Source organism: Hetaerina americana, unplaced genomic scaffold, assembly GCF_022747635.1.
Source record: "Hetaerina americana unplaced genomic scaffold, ioHetAmer1.1.p SCAF_3, whole genome shotgun sequence".
NCBI classification, from domain to species: Eukaryota; Metazoa; Arthropoda; class Insecta; order Odonata; family Calopterygidae; genus Hetaerina; species Hetaerina americana.
The window spans coordinates 56,061,036-56,081,412 of record NW_027286874.1 but is presented as its reverse complement, the minus strand read 5'-3'; the positions used below and the strand labels follow the sequence as shown (position 1 = coordinate 56,081,412).

At 34.0% G+C, this 20,377-nt stretch overlaps 1 protein-coding gene across 1 annotated transcript; it reads right to left on the bottom strand.

Annotated features, from left to right (window-relative positions):
* Positions 1-2,104: 2,104 nt before the first annotated feature.
* On the bottom strand, positions 2,105-19,381 carry LOC139690044 (carnitine O-palmitoyltransferase 2, mitochondrial-like). Its single transcript, XM_071587232.1, has 11 exons — positions 19,349-19,381; positions 17,839-17,894; positions 17,106-17,247; positions 14,815-14,971; positions 12,750-13,023; positions 8,753-8,946; positions 7,096-7,265; positions 4,011-4,124; positions 3,068-3,179; positions 2,325-2,523; positions 2,105-2,234 (listed from the first exon to the last, which is right to left on the bottom strand). The coding sequence occupies exons 1-11, from the start codon at positions 19,379-19,381 to the stop codon at positions 2,105-2,107; spliced, it is 1,581 nt and encodes a 526-aa protein (XP_071443333.1).
* Between the last annotated feature and the right edge of the window lie 996 nt (positions 19,382-20,377).

The following is a 20,377-nucleotide window of genomic DNA, read 5'->3' as shown; positions in this document are numbered from 1 at the left end:
TGATCATATAAGTTAACTCATGCTTGAAAAAAGTGCTCAGTCCACTAAAATGTCATCATCAGATATGAGCTATTGCCACCTGATGGACTTAGCAGGGAATAGTTCCTCCTCGTGGGTATGAGACATTCCCTTAATTTGCATCCTAAAGATTTAGAAATGAACCTACCAGGAGTACTATCATGGCCCCTTGTCTAAATCAACTTAGAAAGGCTTAAATATCATTCACATTCACCTCATTATTTAATCAAAATAGAACTAGTATTGCCTAATTTGTCTTAAAACCCACATAATGCCATTAAGTAATTAAAATTTTGCTCTTTCAGGCCGAGTACCTTTTCACCCATTACATTGATGGAAAGTTCTTTCCACCAGAGCTTCCAGTAGCTAATGAAGACCAGCTTTCTTCTCTTCTTCATATGTTCAAATGCTTTGACCAACAATAACTCTAAGTCCCAAGTTATTGTCACCTGTAATCATTTGGCTTGATTAAACTATATTAATGGTTCCGCATTTCACCGAGTGTAAAGTTCACTAGAAAATAAGTAAGCACTTAACTTTCTATAAAACGAAGTGGTTTTGGCCTTCTTCTCATCGACCCTGTAGTACAGGGGTAGGGTGTTAAGTATGCTCACATGCTTGTAGACCACAAAAAAATTACCTTCAGAAGCACTCCTGAAGGAATGTGGAAATAGCATTTCCTCTCAACATGCATGCGCAGGTTTAAGGTTGTTTCTTTCATCCAGTGTATTTCGAGAAGCGGAAGTATGGAGACGTGTCCTAGTGCTACGTAAATGCAAGTTAAACAGCATGCTGTTATTGAATTTTTAACTGCTGAAAAAGTGACTCGTACTTAGATTTATCATCGTTTAAAGGCTCTTTATGGTGATGATGCTGTTGATGTACTGTACATTGATGTGTAGTAAAATTTTGTGGTTTTGAGCCTGGAAAACCCATAATTGTCAATGAAACATGCAGCGGACATCCGATCACTGCCACAGATGATAAACATCGCAAACTCGTCGAAGATTTGATTCGAAGTGACTGGCAAATCACTCAAAAGCCTATCACAAACCATATTGGAATATCTGAGGAAGAAGTTTGTTGTGTTAAAGGCAGCCTGGTACCAATGATCTTGTAACATGACAACGCTCGTCCACACACCTCGTGCGCAACTGGAACAGTTGCGCACTGTTGAAAACTCTGCAAAACCTGAAATTTGAACCGTTTCCACACCCTCCTTATTCCCCCAATTTTTTTCCTCAACTCAAGAGACATCTTAAGGGTAATCATTACACCTCGGACCATGAGTTGAAGGCAGCTGTCAAGTCATGGATTCAAGGAAAGTCGAAAGAGTTTTTCAGTGATGGAATGAAAAAATTTGTTACACATTGGGAGAAATGTGTTAGCCTTAATGGTGACTATGTTGAAAAATAAATATATGATTTTGAAACTTAAGAATTGTACATTAATGTACTTTTCACCCAATCTTGCTATTTGTTTTTGTTTGCCCTCTACAAGCATGCGTGCATTACTTTTCAGCCTACCCTCATATTATACATATCAATGATAAGATAATCCATGAATCTTGACAATGTTGATATATATATGGTTATTGACTAAGAGAACAAAAAGGAGCACATATCAAACACAGCTTGAATTCGTATAATCCAACTAATTTTTTTACTAATAAATTTATAGAACTGCACGAGCTATTCTTATTACAAAGAATTTGGAGTGAACAAGAAGTATTTCTCTTCACATTTAATTGCTGAGTGGTGCTGCTTAATTATCATTAGCTTTATTTACAAGTAAAGAATAATAAAATCAGTTTTAATTTGCCTTTCATATTGAATTGAGAGTTGTGCCAACTTTTTATTTCCATATTTTAATCATAACCACAATTAATTACTCTTCTGGATCTACATAACCAGGTTTCACGAAAACAAGATACCACCTGACATTAACAAAAATTGATCAACTGTGAAATATGATCTACTTGTAGAAAGGCATGAAGTTTTCTCATTATTTTATCATACGTAAAGAGAGAATATATAGCAAATAGTATCCACAGACACTTGATCCGGTTTCTTGAAAATTATAAATATCATGTTTCATGTATGATGCAGTAGATATCATTCAGTGCTGAATTAATGCATTCAATCACTTCTGATCCACAATAATATTCTCCATAGTTAGTGATGAATATGTTCACAGAGTCATTAAGCAACCTGTAACTGTAATAAAATTGTAAGCAATTCAGGAATTGGTAGGATGAAACCATTAAATTTCATTGCTCAGTACGTCATTCAAAATTTAATACAGACCCAATTCCTAATCCATCTTTTCCACGTGGTCCAAAAGTTCCAGCTTGAATGCTGGGTGAGGCCAAATGACAAGTAGACAATATGTTGTGATTTATGATTTCATATCCGGGGTCTAAAAATATCTCTGGCAGTTCTGATGGACTTAACTTCTTTTCAGCAATTGCACGCAGTGCAAATAGATGTTGATCAAATCCTTGCCCTTAATTTTTGGGTTTGATAACATTATTTTTAAATAAGTAACACAATTAAGAGGGCATTTTAGTAAATGACTGCCCTGCAATCTGGGCCAAGAGCTCAACTCAGAGAAAATCTATCCTCAATGGGTTTATGACACACAGTCAGGAGATTTTAATACATTTGACAAATGGATAACAAGGAAAACTAAAAAATTCTTACATCACAATGTCTTTGACAACCAAGATGTTTTAATATAGTTTCTGGAACATATAACCATGGGAGAGAATGAAATTTACTTCCTAAAGACATTGAGAAGTGGGTCATATAAAAGCTGCTTACGGATGAAGGGGAGCAGTGCTGTTACCATGAATGAAAATGGTTCTAAATCATTGGTCTTAAACTATTCAAGCAACTAAAATCTAAAAAACAAATATTTTGGTCACCTTGTATAGACATAGCCCGTGTCTAAATAATAATTAGTTCCAACAATACTTTAAAAATAAAAAGAGGCAACATTAAATTATTTTTTAACGCAAGAATTATGCACAAAGAATCCCATATCTCACCCATAGCAGCTTCTTTCATTAGCTTCTCATGAGCGGTAGAACATTTGTTCAGCAAGTCCCTCAGTTCACTTTTACTTGGAGGGCATGCAGCAGTCACACTTCTACAAAATTCCTACAGGCGAAAATATGAAAGAAATATATGAGCTGCAGAGAAAAAATAAAACATTTTATAAGTAAATGGAAGATTTACACTCTGCTCAATCTAAGTTGGCATTTAACTACAATCATAAAATATTTATTGATTACTGGCGTAGAAATTGCACATTATGAGGCATTATTATTATGGTTTTTATTTATATTCTTAGATGTTTTCTTTTCACAGATAATCATCGGAAATAGCTTTGTTTTACCCTATGAAGTGTTAACCAATATTTTGGGGTGAATGCAGGGCAATAGTAATAGTACTATTGAAGAGGATGACTAATTTAGACTAACATAGAGTGCACATTATGCATGTGCATAAAATTATCCATACGAAGTTTTCATTACACTACAAACTCTAGGCAAAATCAAAACTGAGTGTCCAAGCAGAACTGGACATCTGACAATTCTAAATTTAGGGCAGAGTATTATCAACAAAGGTATTGGGAGTGGGAGAACAGGGTTTACAGTCACACAAGAACTTTTTTATTTGAGTACATACATGTGGTATAACAAGTCCTAAATTAGTACCAAGTATGCAATGTATAATTCAAGAAACATATAATCACTGACAATTTATGCTGCTTAAAAGTCTTTATTGAGAATGCGAGTCATAGGAGAAAAGGAAGGGAAAGGGGATTTGAAGAATATCTTATTAATGTTGCTCATTTGAACTTTCCACTTCCAAAATTAATGTTCCATTAGCAGTTATATATTATGTTTATACAATTTAGCATATTTTAAATGCCAACTGCTACTTATGCTTAACAATGCATAAATGTCATTTCTAATATATGCTAACCTTAGTTTCCATCGTCGTTGGTCTAATAGCTTCTGTTCTTCCGTGCTTGAATAAACCAGTGCTACATGGCTCATATGCAGTAACAAACATGTCTTTGAGTTTGTAGTATGCCAGCTGCGGAAATATTAGATATTAAATGGAAATTGAAACTCTGCATTATTCTTAATTTGTCACTTGATGAAGAGAAAATTTACCTTAAAAATGACGCTAACATTAGAGAAAATGAAGGAACTAAGGGAGTTACTAGTACTGTAATATAATGCCATTCATATTAAAGACATGTTTCTATGCACGATAATTCCCAGGAATTTGGTACTGGAATTTTGGGGAATGCTTACACCATCTACATCTACTGAGATTGCATTGGAAACTATTTTTATTAGTAAAATAAATCAAGCTGGACTTATTTAAATTGGGTTTTAGGAAGTTAAGAATACATCATTCATTGAAAATCTGAGATACTACAGCTGCTCTTTCTGTCAAACTGTCTACTGAGGAGGCTGACACAAGTAGACTATTAGAATATCCTGAAATATCCAAAAAAATTTCAAAGCAAATTTTTTGTAAGAACGTACTAGTTGCAAGTTTCCAAATATCAATCTACTTTGCTTAGTCTTAACCAAGCTCATTTGCATAAATACATTATTTCCTAGATCATTCCAATAAGAGAACTATTGGAGAGTAATACCTATTTATATTTGACATGTATCACTTCTCACTCATAATGGTTATAAAATATCCCGGCGGTGTTGAATATTTTTCAGAGGTATCTCGATCCCTACTTGAGGTGCTTTGTGGAGGGCACTTTGAGTGAGTACGCCGTCCGTCGGATGGGACGTTAAACTGTGGACCCCTTGGCGCCTTTCATAAGAGTAGGCTAATGCCGACGCCGGGTTTCTCTCCACCCTTCATCCTTTCCTATCCATCCCCTATGGTGCAAATGACCTCAGCTGTCGGTCGCCTCCCCTCAAAACTACTACTACTATGGTTATAAAAATGGTTCCAGGCATCTAAGATAAGGATCAGTTCACTGGCTTGAACTTCCTTGATTAAAAAATGTAATAATCAATATATTTCCCATTAAATGTGCATTTGCACTTGCACTCAGAGAAGTCACTCCAGTCCAATATAGCATGGAATGCCTTAAATCATGGGATTAAATTGTGCTCATTTTTGGGGACAAGAGGCTTTCCCTATTTAGGGCTTATTGAGGGAAATGAGGGAAGAACAATGGTTAAAGCTGTTGAAGAAACAAATTCTTCGAAGTGAAAATAAGGGAAGATTTCCCATTGTCTTTGTCTCAGCATTTCTCCTGGTTTCCCATGCAATTACAACTAACTCAAACAGAAACTAGAGACAAGCAATCCAGAGCTGGTGTGAGAAGTGATAAACTATGTGGTATGGGCTGAATTTTTTTACCAGCAACAAGTCTCACTCATGCTGTTCAAGCACCAGGGAATGTTGAAAATGAGATGGTGGGATCAAGGTTAAGGAAGTAACAAGGGTTGTGGAGGAAAGCTGAATCATGAATGTGTTTCATAGATGCCTGAGAATCTCTCTCACAGGTTTCAGATTGGAAGTTTACCAAGATTTTTCCTTTTTACTCAGACACAATGCCCTATCTGAAATGAACAGAGTTAAAGTAGTCAGGTGAGTACTGAAGAAGCTGTGTCAAACAAACCAAAGTATTAACACACAATAAATGACATTGCAATTCAAAGGATAGTCACAAAAAATCTCTGGGCTTAAAAATAGCGAAACATTTGCAATACACATATAATCATAAAACCCTGTAGAAATATTATAGTGCTCTGCACACAAGCAGGATGCGTATTTGGAAACTTGATAATATTTACCAACGTCACCATATGCCTCTCCCCATTTTGGTGCAGGAATGAGAATGATTCACTCAGCCAGAAACCAAGACAGATCATGTGATGTGGATGGTTGGAGGGAAGGATTCTGATCAGTGAGAAAGGAAGTTGCCTAACCCAAAAGTAGGTAGCATTTGATTGAGGCATTGATCCCTGTGTCGGCTCTACACAACAGAGTATTTCACTTTTTGGTGAGGCTTCAACCAGCCATGGAGCTGTGCTCATAACAATGCCAGATGTTTTTTAATACAGGATGGACCCAGTGAGGGCTTAGTGTGGTGGTGTGGAGCCCGGTTGAAGTGAAGGGATGTAGAAACTGCTGTTGCTATCTAAAGGCTTTTGTTATATGTTCTTTGTTTGTTTTCCTTGGCTCTTCTTGTGCACAAATACTTGGAACTAACCAGGCAACACAAGTGAGGATGAAAAGGAGGTGGGAAGAAGGACACAAGTACAGGAAAGGAAATGGATCCGTAACATACACCTATATATTACCATTTTTTTTCCCTCTCAATTCTGCGATACACCTCCACCCATAGATACCTCTCCTCCTCCCTTTTGCTCATAAAACCTATCAACCTTTTCCCTCCTAGTAACAGCCCTAGCATCAGTATCTCAATATACTTCTCTTTCTGGAGACCTTTTTCCCTAACATCATGTTTACCCTCTTCATATACCCTTCCCCTAGCATGTCTGCAACATATCACAAACAAAGACAACAAAAATCTCAAATCCAACAAAGCAACTGTTAAAGATCTTAAGACAAAACTACCAGGTATTTGTTGTCTTCATAAAATACTGCATTTATGTGGCAATTAAGGACACATCATTATGAAGTCATGCATTTAAGAAAATTGAATATTTAAATTAATAGTATAGTAAACAGTATGTACATTGGAAAAACTATTTTTATCTATGCAAAAGCATATGATAAAACAAAATCAAAGTACATTAAAATACCAATTATTATGATATTTATGAAGCATTCATTTTTTTAAGCGATCTTAAAAGAATTTATGGCAAAATATGACTACAGTGCGGCAATTTTATTATATATACATAAATAATATTTTTAATGCCATTACCCTTCACTTTAAGCAAGACTAACATGTGAAGGCTCATCCCCATTGCTCTGGTCTCCTTCACATCTTTCCTAGGATGTCTAATGATAATAATGAATGGGCTATATAATATAATGAAAATTTTCCACAAACCTGTATTGCAAGCTGCACCATGGCATCAGTATTCAAATTATTGCTTTGACAGTATTTTTTCCCCAATTCTTTGTATGACAGTGTGTTCACTTCAACACCTTTTATATGATGTTCATATTGACACTTTTTTTCTCTGATTGTGTCAAATATATCAGCAGCAAAACAAAATTCTACGTGAAAAAATGGTGTATAAGAATGAATTCAATGTATTTCAGTTACTTTTATCATGATGCAATTAAGCATACCTCTGCAATTGATTTAGAAAAATTTTATGATATTAGAAATCAGGACAAATATATTTATAACATGGGTTGGGCAATTAACTGCTTTGAGCTGAAGAATTGGATTTTACTCACTTGACAGTCCATTTCAAGCATCATTAAATATTTATACATAAAAGATTATTATTAAAACAGACAATATTTTTATTTAAATTATATTTTCATTGACTGTGACATGAAAAAGTTGTATTTTCCATGTTTTGGTAATGTCTAATAATTTCTAACACATATGTATGCATGAATTTTTCCCTTCATTAACCTGTATAATAGGATAACTAAGCATCAATATATCTGGATTTGTATGTCTAGTCTAATTCTCTTGCATGCTTTTCCACATTATTACAACGTGCATTACAAGTTTTCCGGATGGCATATTTCTAGGCTACTGCGTAGATGTTCCCGGCTTTGATGCCATATGACACTCTGAGCACCCGTAGCTTCACTGAAACTGTGTAATTTTTTGAGAACCAGATTTTCCTAAGAAAAAATTGGCAGCACAGGGAAAGGATCTGGCCCCCCAACCCTGATGAGTTAATTTCATATGCCATTAGGCTAATTCTATGATAGATAAACTGCACCCTCACCTATCATACAAAACCCTATGGTTGATTACTGTGGTTAATCAACATGTCAATAAAATATTCATCAAATGAAAATATGCATGGAAAAATATCTGAGCCCATTTGGCTCTTAAATCCAGGACCTTAGGGTTGCCTAGAAAATTCAGCATCTACCAGTTAAAGAGAGCCAAGAGCAATAAATTTCATCTCATTAGGGGTAAAAAGCCAGCATCTCAAAATTGACAAATTGACTGATTTTGAAAGTGGCAAAATGGCAATAATTTCAAATGAGTCTTGCAAGAAAATAGAGTAATTTGGTTGATTGCTTTTTATAGAAAATCACTATAACCTTTAAACATAACCAATAATAATTCAGGAATGGAATGAGGAGAGAAATGGAATGAAAAAAGTGAACCCTTAGTTGGTTATGACCATGAATAACACATATTTATCAACATGCATATCTTCTTTCTCTTATTTGAATATTGATTTATGGCATAAGAAAGATTGGTGAATTATGAAAAAATAATAGGTACATTAAGCATCTTAAACGAATGTCTATGACTTCCTTTAGTTCCTTAATATCCCATTGATCTACAAGTTTGGAACACCTTTGTTTAGACTGCTTAAGCTTTATAAAAGTGAAAAAATATTTAAGCAGATGAGGTTTCTTGTTGGTGACCAATATATTTTAAGTTCATGTATATTTCACAAAGTTTAAACCCAGCATGTAAAAATAAAGTTTTTTCATTCCTTTTTCTTACATAGAGCCATAAAAACCACATTTCAATTAATTACAATGCACAGAAAACATACCCAGTCTTTTCACCTTAGCCACAGCATCACCACATGCCTCAGTTTCTGGAAACACTAGTGGATTTTTTGTGGAGTCGCGGTAAATTTCATTTATATAGCGAATTAGGGCAATTCCATCTCCCCAAGATGGTTCATAATTAATGCCTGCTTCTCCACTCTCATTGACCACAAGGTTAAAAGATTTATCAAACCACCTGTAAAGGTAAAAAGTATTATTTGAAATCCTTGAAATATTTAGCTAACCATTACAATATATGCATAGCAATTAGATAATAAAAACAATTAACCATCATCAGTTTACTGGCAGGAGATCATTATAAAATTTTCTATGGCAACTGGAACCAGAAAGCAATATGTCATAAAATCTCCATGGAATAATTAATTAGATCAAAACATATACTGCCATCAAGAAAGATTGGATACTGCCAATTCATGTGAATTGTATTTGCCATTGTTGTGACCTTTCATCAAGGTCACAAAGGTTTACCTTTCTTAGAATTGAAAGAGAAAATATCAACTCATTTCCCTTGAGCAGAATAAGCCTGTATATGGCTATCATCTCAGAGTAAAACATTTTGGAAAACAGGACAGCAATAGATATTTCTAGCGACAATGATGCAACAAATTTTTTCTCCCACTTCTCAAAAATGTATTTACATTGATTTGCATGCTGTTTTGTGTCTCTCCTATTCATAGTTTCATCAAATTACAAGCTGATAAGCATAGATTGGAGGCTTTTGAAATATGGGTGTGGAGAAGGTTTCAGAAGGTGAAGTGGACAGAAAGGAAAGCAAATGAAGAAGTGCAGGGGTGGGAAAGTATGGTGGGGGAGGAGGGGCATTGTTGGGAAAAATCCAAAGGAGGCAGGAAAGATGGATGCATAGCATTTTGATTGGCAATGGGATGTTGAAGACTGAGATATAGGGGAGGGCATTAGAAAAGCAAGTTAGGAGTAGGAAATAGATAGGGATATTTTACAGAGTGAAGGGAGGTAGAGGGTATGCAGATTTGAGAAGCAGTTCATTTTATTGCGGAGGTCAGGCATTTTTTTGTTAAGGAAAGGTAAGAAATGAAGGGATTTAGTGTCCATCCAAAAACCTACCTTAAAAAAATAGATTACCCAATAAGTATCATCAGAAGTAATCATTTCAATCCACTTTGCTAGACCTGGGGGCAAAATTTCTTTTCGATGACTCACTCACCTTTGTTTCTTATTTTAATTTGAAGTCTGCCCAGCAATCATGGGCAGAAATTTTACAACAATGAACACGAGCCCTAAAGGGAGTAAAACCCAAATAGGGAGGGAACCAAATCTCCAACCAATAGATTACTACTTTCCCCGACGTTTCCTATATTCAATGTAACAGTTTTAACAACTTGATCGCTGGACAAATAAAATGTATCATTATTATTACAGCAGGCATGAGATTTACTCCACCACCACCGAGGGTGGCTTGTTTCTTGGGTCCTTTTATTTCCTCCTTCTTCTATAAGCTCTTGCTCATGATGAGCTACTTCCATTTTGGGTTTCTTCAATTCACCCTACCTTTTCATGATGGCCATTTTTCTTCTTTTAAGTTTTTCAACAACAATAAATTTGGCATGATATTTCTATACATGGTTGTTTCTGAGTTACATGATTAATCTTTAAGCATCCCAAATCATTTTATTTCAAATCTTCATCCTCTGCTATCACTGCTTTCATCCATGATCTCTATGATGTGGTTACTATTTACGTATCCACCACAAAAACTCATACAATGCTTCACTTGGCTTTTATAACTCAAAATGACATCGGTGTGCAGCAAACATCAAGTTAATTTTTTGAAGGAGAACATTGCAAATAACACGTAAAATTGAGGTTGAGAAAATATATTTTAAATGGGTACTCTCACATTTTCTGCATGACATGTGTCAGAGAATTTCATTAAATAAATGTGTGAACCATTAACAAAATTTATTGACCCTATCCAATGCAATAAATGCAATGATAACAGCCCAGAGCTGAGATTTTTTAAGTGTGACTTCTTATATAGGAATACTACCTAAATACTTCTTACATAATTTCCAGCCTATGACAGATTTACAATGTTTTTATTTTCTTCCAATGATAAAAGTCCAACGGAAATACAGTCTAGTCAAATTCCAGACTAGAATTATGGCCACAATAGCTTGATTTTTGTAAAAAGCTAAGTTAGAATTTAGCTGAATTCCAGTATTCACAATGGATATATATTGCTGGATTCCAGCCTGCACACTAGGAAGACCAGTGAGAATCCATTCATAATCCAGCTCATGTGGATGGCTATCTGGGTTTTCATGAGGCATTTTTAAGCCTCAGGTCTCAGATTGCCTACATACTAGTGCCTTATGTTACCTGGTTTAACCCCTCTGCGTGGTTCTCAGTACGTGGTACATCACAGTTGGCAGGCCTTATTTGCGGATTGACATACGCCTTACATTCTGCTTCGCTCTCTTGGTTTTGAATTTTGCTCTGCAGTGCCATCAAATTTTTTTAATATCTATGGTTGCCCTTGGCCTCTTAGATAATGAGCCTTCCTAATCATTCTGTTTTGATTACATGAAAAGGCACTCTACAAGGAAGATAAATCTAGCAAGTCTGTCCTCATGGGATAAGCAAGTTCTTTGCATTTACCCTTTGTCCTCGGGTTCTGTTTTTCTTTATTCTTTGGTATGATCTCCCTATCAAATTTCTCTGGAACCATCCATGCATTTTCCTCTCATTTTGTTTCGTCATAACAGTTGCGAGGGCAAAACGTCTTATCACCTTCTAGTCTTGGTTGTTAGATTTCTTTCTTGAGAAAGAGAAGTAAAAAAGCCTTGTGTATAGCACCCATGGATTCCAAAAGGGATAAACTTTTTTTGAGTGAAGATGAAATACAGGAGAGTTAAGAAGACTGTAGAGAGTTTAGAAGAAGATTTGGATGAAGAAAATGCAATGAACATTGAATCAGATTAAGCAAGTTCAAGTGAGGAAGTTTGGTCGAGAGGCACTTCATTGAAAAGATACCACCAACCAGGAAGAAATCCAGGCCTCAAAGAAGATGTTGGGTGTGCTATGCATAAGGTAAAAAGAGGGCAACAGCGTACTGGTGCCCCAACTGCAATTTAGGCCTATATTTAGAGGATTGTTTCAAATTATATCACACAAAACTGAACTTTTAGAACTGAGATTCGAAACTTAAAGGCGAATGAAGAAGTAAAAATATGAAATATTACATAAGTAAAATTTTTACTAAATAGAAGAAGCAATTTAACATACGGTTAATTTTTTTTTAAATTTTAGAGTAAATATTTAAAAAGATTTATACAGAATTATTTTCAGAAATGCTGCTGAAAGAGATTTGAAATTAAGAGTGCAATTTTATATTTATTCTTTCTTGTCCAAAAGCTTTGTTCCAGGACATTTCTACAGTGGAAGAGCTTAGTTTTAACTATTTTCCTATAGCAGAGAAATTAGAGGATGCACTTCAAAATCTGAGGAAACAACTTTTGGTTAAAATATTAATAAACTTCCAAGCAATGGCTTAACAGAAACTTATTATGAGGACAAATATGGCAAGAGTTCAGTAGGATGTCTTAAAATTATTTTCTCAGAGATAAAACAAGGTAGGATATTAATTGATATTCTCTAAAATTTATGACATCTTTCAAGAAAGCCCTCACTTTTATGTAATAAAAAATTACTTAGAAACAAGTTAGATATCTTATATAACTAAGAGGTATCATTATTACAAGGCATATAATTTATCCTAAAGCCAGATATTGGCTACCAATTATGAATTTTTTCTAGGTTACTAAGTAACTCATATGAATTATTTGAATTATGGTAAGGAATAAATTTTGATCAAAATATTTAATTGGTTGTGTACCATTAAATTTATTATCTAGGATGCTGACCACTATTTCACAGTAGCTAAACAATACTAAAAGATGTGACAATTTCCATTTTCATAAAACTGAATTTTCACTATACCTGTTGACACCATTTCCACAAAGAATGGAGTAAAGAAGGCTACCAATGTCACTTTCACAGCAGTCGTCTAAGCACAACGCCATGATAGCGGAGTCGATTGCCTGTAACGATTCTGCATTTGCAGGTGATGTTTCTCTAATCCTTTTCCTGAGTACAGCCCAGGTGTTCCTATCCAATGTAGTCAATGCTCCTAATCCAGGAACACAAGGATCTCTTTCCAATGATAGAATATGCCTGATGCAGTTGAATATTTCACCACGTGGAATTATATTACCTATGGAATATTTGTGATGAAACTTTTCTCATATAATATATGAAATAATAATATATATGACAGAATTCATGAAAATTGCACATGCATCTATCTGACTCTACAGTTGTTTAGTCACCACATTACTAGTGGCCTTTTTCTCTCAGGAGAGCCACAGTTAGTAACAAACAAATGTTACTTTGGCTTTCAAAATTAATAAATGTTGCAGCAGCTTAAATTGAGATGAAAACATAATACTGGAACACATGTACATATACACTACAATGTTGCAAAACAAAAACATTTTTTTTCACCATCATATTAGATTGATTTAAAATGTCAATCAAATCAGTAACATGATAAGTAAAAAAATGTGACTGGATTTTTTATCTGGCTCAATGAGGTTTCTTGATTCAACTTGTATTATGAAAAATGTCGTTTTTATACCAAATTTTATTTTCAATTTTCCTGGGTTTAGTTTGCTCAATGTCCACAATTAAACTAAATGCCAATTATGCCGATGATAAAAATATTTTAATTGACACCAAAAAGCCATACTATGGACAAAGTTTTATTGCTAGCACTTCAAATGTTGAATAAATCTACATACAAAATAAAGATTGGGTGCTAGATGAAATGACAATATGGTTTATAAAATCATATGAATTTCATCTGCTTTGCTAATTAAACATTCTAGCAATAAAAAATTGTGGTTGTTGTTTGGTAACATTTTAGCATTGTTTTAACTTAGCTAACTCTTAGTTTAAATTGTTTTATATTGGACATTTTAAAACTTGATTTTTCCCCCTAAAATAAAATTCCCAAAGAAAATATACTTAAGCATTGAATGAATTTAAGTTGACAATCATTTCTTTTGACCTCATAAGCATTAACATTTTTCTAATTTTCCGCGCTTTGAGCCTTAATATCTCTGGGGACCTGGTAAACCCTACCAATTTTAAAAAATCATACTACAACCTGCAGGATTCATTTCAAATTTTATATTTAATTGGGTAAGATATAGACTTTTAAATTTACTCCTATCAAACAGCCAGCAGAACCTCTATTCTCAAATTCAAGAATTTTATGGTGTTGAAATATTCTCCTTGACTGGGATACAGATCCCTTGATGTCCAATTTAGTGCCCTAGCAAGTAGCCAGTTAGGCTGGTAAGGCATTAGAGGCACAACTGACAATTGCACTCAAGGAGCACTAAAGCACATTGAGGGATCTGGCTTAGAATCCCATTCAATTAGAATGATTTTCACATAGTGAAATTCCTGGATTTTGTTGCACATGAATGGATGACGCTGTTAAAATATCTATCACAGTATCTCCCAAAGTTCTTTGAATGCCTCCATTTTGCATAGTGGATGTTTCCTGTTTGACTCCTGAACATATTCACGAAGTTTTGTTAATGAATGTACTATTATTCATTTAAATATAAATAAATGGAATTAAAATTTTACCACTGAATGAATGGCATTTTCCCAGAATTAATGAGCACTTGGAGCTAGATTATTTACCAGCCAAGTACATATGTAGCAAATTATCTAATTAAAATACAATGAGAATGAGTGGATAATGTTGAAGCTAGAATTTATTTCTTTTAGAGAAAATGAACTAAGTGAAATAAAATTCAAGGCAATATATTCAATGCAAGAGATGCAATCTAATTTATAATCTCCTAGTATCCATAAACCAATAAGTCAAGAAACCAACCAGATTTATGATTACCACCATTATTATTAATATTTTTTTTCATTTTACAAATGAATACTATAATAAATTAAATTAGAAATGATATATACTAACCATCATTATCTAAAACATCAAAAACATAAAGATGTCCCTTCCTTAAAACCAAAACATGTTTGGCCCTTTCATCTTGGTACAAGCGATCGATACACAATTTTGGTATTCTTGAAAAGTTAAATAAATTTCTATATTGTGACATATCAACTGGAAAGGCCTAGAAAATGAAATAATGAAAACAATTTTAAAATGAAAATGTCTATAGATACATACATATAACATAAACACACCTCAGTTTGAAACATTTAATACATTATGATTTATATCTGAACACTAATTCAGAAGAAATATCTTTTACTGCACCTAGTACATTACTATATATAATAGGCTCTCCATCATATGAGATAACATGAACTGTGGCTACTGTGGATAAATGAAATCTGGAATACTATGGAAGAGAGATATTTGTGAGAATAATTACAAAAACATATACATGCCTTGCAGTACAAGCCATTTTTATATTAAAAAAAAATAAATTAAAAAATTATATTTTCACACATATAATTTTTTATCTCTTGTTCATGCATAAAACATGTATTTTTTGTCTAGTTGCAGTTGTTACTTCCAAAATTCACTTCCAAATTGCCATATCCACTTACTCAACTTGAACTGGCTAGGTACAGCCTCAACATAAGTATATACATGCTATGTAGATACATATATAAGTACATAAATTCTAATACCTGTAACTCAGATAATATTGAATCACAATAAGTCAGGACTCAGTTAATCAAAACTCTACTTTTCATGTATATACGTAAAACATATAAATGTGTGTGTATGTATATATATATATATATATATATATATATATATATATATATATATATATATATATATATATATATATATATATATATATATATATATATATATATATATATATAGTGCATTAAATGTATATGCATTATGTACATAAATATGTAAATTGTATGTATGTCCTGGATACATATATACATGTATTAATTTTTATCTCTTGGCCCTGAGCTAGTTAGCTAAATAATCCTAGGGATTATGTCTGAAGGATTCCCATTTTGATCATTTAGAAGTCAGATAAGATTAACATGTTTTAACGATACCAACAGAAACAGAAGCAGAGTGGCTTAAGATTTTTGATCAAAAAATTAAAAGGCTAAAATGGAAAGTTATTGTATTTCTCTATACTAGTTATTTCCAAACATCAAGCTTTAAAAGATTAACAATGTTTTTGCCTCCAACATGCTGCCTGACGCTAATATTTCCAAGAGGATGAGACTATGATATGGCTTATCTCAAATACTAATAAACATCTACACTAAGGAGGCCTTATGAGAATTTAGAGAAGGTAACACTAATAGGGTTAAAACTTTTGGAAGACTTTACAGCTGTATGTGATTCATGGGCAATATTAACTTGGTGGCAGAAATGAGGAAGAAATGGAAGATTCTCCAGAACTTGTACACAAATAACTGGAGGAAAAATTATCTCCTGAAAGTAAATATTGGAAAAATGAAATCATTGAAATGAACTGCAGATAGAGATGGAAAAGCTGATGACAGGAAAGGAGGAGAAGGCTGCTCAGGCTAAGATGTTACTGTTTCCTAGGAAGTTTCATTACAGCCAATGAGAAAGTTAACAGGGCATTTGAGTAAGAATAGCTCAATCCAAAGATATGTTTCAAATGAAAAGCAGGATGTTAACACTCATGGGAATCGGTATAGAGGTTAAGAAACATTGCATAAAACCATATAGTTTCATGCAATGGAGCAATAAAAAAGTATGGAGCATGGAAGCATGTGAATGAAAATCTGGATACTCCTAGAAAAAGACAAAACAAAAATTCAAGCAATTGAATTGTGGTGCTGGAACCACAAATTTAAAAAAAAACTATATAGGTAAAGTAAGAAATGCAGAGGTGCTGGGCAGAATGAAGGAAATATACAAGCAAACAGAAGCAACAAGAAATAAGAAGGAAAAGGCTATAATGATACCTGATAAGGCTTTCAAATAGGTGTTTAAATGTGATTGAGGACAGAATGGGATCAAAAAGAAAACAGCAAGACCACTAATGAAATTTATAGATGGTTTAAAACAAGGATGCTACAACAAAGAGATTGGCATTGAACAGAGAAACTAATACAAAGATGGAATGTAAGCCAACAACCCTTAGTAGTTAAGAGGTTAGGTATTCCTCACCAAAATTCTCCCAGAGGGTAAAAGGGCCCTTGCCAGAGATTTTATGTGAAGGCCAAAGCAGTAGCTTGTGATATGATACTGAGATATAATATTATATAGTGCATAAAGCATCTAACCTTAAACATTGCTGCTCCTTTAACACTCTTTTCAGCAGATAAAAGGCCAGTTACAGTGGTGAACATAAAACTATCAACCATATGAGGATCACTGTGCAGAACATGAGGTTTCAGTAGTTGATCTTGAAAACTTTTCATAAACCTTGAATATCAAGTTAATCATGAAAACATAATCCAGATCATATCCAGATAGAGATAAGTATTGCAAATAAAAAAACTATAGCAGTAAGCAATTACCGAAGAGATGAAATTAATAAGTTGCATGCTCTGACATCTTGGCAGTTTAAGCCAGGAGAAGAATCTTTTTCTATAAGAATAGCTGGGTTTAAGTTGATTGGTAAGGGGTCACGAGCTGATAGATACATATCTAACCAAAACTGACAGTAGTAATTGCTGTATGGATGATTATCATCATGTTCTTGCAAAAAACACTGAAGCATTTCACCCTTCCCTCCTGGGTTTATGAAACAATTGACCAGTTTTTCAGTGCATTCATATTCAGAAAAACACATGATAGGTTGCAAGGCACTCAAATAACGGGAACCAGTCTCTTTCAGGTGAGGTATGGACAGACGAGGCAATGCATGTTGAAAGCGCAGAGTAGGAATCTTACTCTTGTGTAAATAATGATATTCTTCAACATTTTTCTGTGCTTCATTTCTTTTGGAAAAAAATTAATAATTAAGTAAAAGATCTGGATATATATTTAGTGCATACAAATAAGAGGACTTACTGTTTTCCTTTGTCTTCAGTCTTGTACCTTCGTAGAACTTTGGCATAATGTATAGGCTAGACAAATATAAAAAGGAAAAATATTAGCCAATTCAATTTACTAAATCTTACCAATTTCCAATTAAAGAAGATCAAGAGAAAATTTACACATTTAATTTTCAGTTAAATAAATGTATGAGCTACAACAGGTAAAAGAATATCAGGTCACTAAGCTGAAATGGATGCAATTTTAACAGAAAAATGGGGAATTGATCTCTTTCCTTTATTTCAGCTGTAAAATAAATTATTCATTTTTTATTATAGTATATGTATGTATACATATTTTAAGAAGGTCATAATTACTAAGCAATTCAGCATTATAATTGGTCATCCACTCCAGAATTAATCTCAAAGAGGAGAGAGGGTAAGCATAAGAGATGCTCCCACTATTTCATTCTTGACCTTAATATTGTGGACTACAGAGTCTTTCTTCTGACAATAAGAAGATAGGAACATGATAATATGAGATTTGCAGTTCAGTATCCTATTTTATAGATGACATACTGCAGTTGAAGTATTATCCATGAATCATAAAATTAGATACATTATTCGATATTGAAACTTGGCATATGAAAACCAGTGCACCAGCTACTGCAATAATTAATCTGAGCCCTTAGTATGTGGGGCTATAGGTCTCAATATTCAATACCATCTGCCAACAAATTCATAGCTTAAGCTGAAAGAAACATAATATTACCTCAATTATTATGTGTAAGCACCTTGTGTACTAATTTCATATTCAATTTAATTAAATTCATGTTAAAACTGTCAATTCAAATGTGCCTTGGTCAAGTCGCTTCAGAGTGGCTAATTCTCTTTGATTAAAACCTGATATTCATCTCTTTATGGAAAAAAGAAAACAATGGTGATCTTGGATCTAAAAAATAGCAACAACAAAACCTCTTTTCAATGTGATGGGTTTCTGAAGGCCCTATTTGAAAGAGGAACCATTTTCAATTGCAGGCTTTTTGTGAATGAAAGCTAAAACAAAAAAATTCACACATGAATAAGCAATAGCCATCTAGCTACCTATTTATTTTTGAAATAACAAATCATCCAGTTCAGATAGGGTGGCTCAGGTTAATTTTGGGCGTTCAGGGGCTACACTTTTTTTTGACAACAGAATAGGCACATACCTTGCTACTATTCACGATATTTTAATGACCTATTAAAGTAAGAAAAAATGCCAGAGTCAAATATTTTTTATCGCTTCTTTCGTTCGCACATACGCTCATTTCCACAACAAAACCAATCATTAGGCGTGCTTGTGGTGGTGTAGTCGGGGTGTTCTAGCTCCCCTGAGTTTTAAATGGCCAGAGACGAACACAGTATAATTTATATTTCTAGGGAGGCGTAATTTTCCAATTGTCGACGTAATGCGAGATCGCCAAGGTTTTATCAATGCACTTAAAATGTCTATTGATAACAACCAGACGAGTTACTTTAAAAGTGTTAAATGTAAATATTCTTACCTTCAGAAAACCTGATTTCAACCTCATGGCCATGGCAAAAATTATTAAATAGGGGGATTAAATATACAATTCGATTCTTTGACGAATTCTAGTAATGTTTCGCCCTTGAAATGTAATTTTCAATGTATCTGTGATCACTCATACTGATTTTTTTTACAGGATTTCAAGAAATATTGGCTCGCAATTTCCGGTATCTAAATGATTGTTTACATTTTAACAATACTCCATCTTCGTTTGTAAAACAAAAATAAAACAACTTACGAAATTTTCTTTCATGCCATATGCACAAATTAAAGGATGCACGTCATTGCATACCTTACATATACATAATTGTAATTATCTAAGTAAAATAAAGCTGTTAAATTAGATAAACGTTTGTTATCCAAACGCGATGAATGTTTCAAACCAACAATCAATTGATAAGGAATAACCGCATATTTAAGCAAACAATATTTACAATCCTGACGGGAGGATTTCATCCGCTCTATAAAGAATAGTTTTCACATATGCTAGAGTCACTGGACTGGGGTAGCCTCGGTGAATTTTGGAATATCCTGTGGTAATTGTCTTACCTGTACTATATGATAAGAACTCGCAGAAGCAATTATTCCCAAATCCCAGTTCACGAAGGATTGTTTCTGGGATAACTGTTTGCTCTTTGTGCTTAAAAATCAGTAATAAATAAGTTACACAATTGTATAACACGAAATGCAATCCTTTGGGAGTGCATGGGAAAATGTGCTCGAATGATCAACATAGGCATAATACGAGAGTGCGATGGTAGGTCCTAGTGAGAACAGCATAATTGCTTGAACTTAGGACCTCTCCTTAATTGATGCTACTAATTGTATGATTGTGTCACCGTATGAAACAAGATAGCCACGACCCCAAGGGTCTTAGTGCAACTTAAGGATGGCACAGGTACGCCTAGCATCCCACCACGAGCATTCTTGAGTAGTCGAGCACTTACAGCAAAGGCCACCATAATCGCGCTTTAGTTGATTTATTCTTCTGTTCACACAGACCACA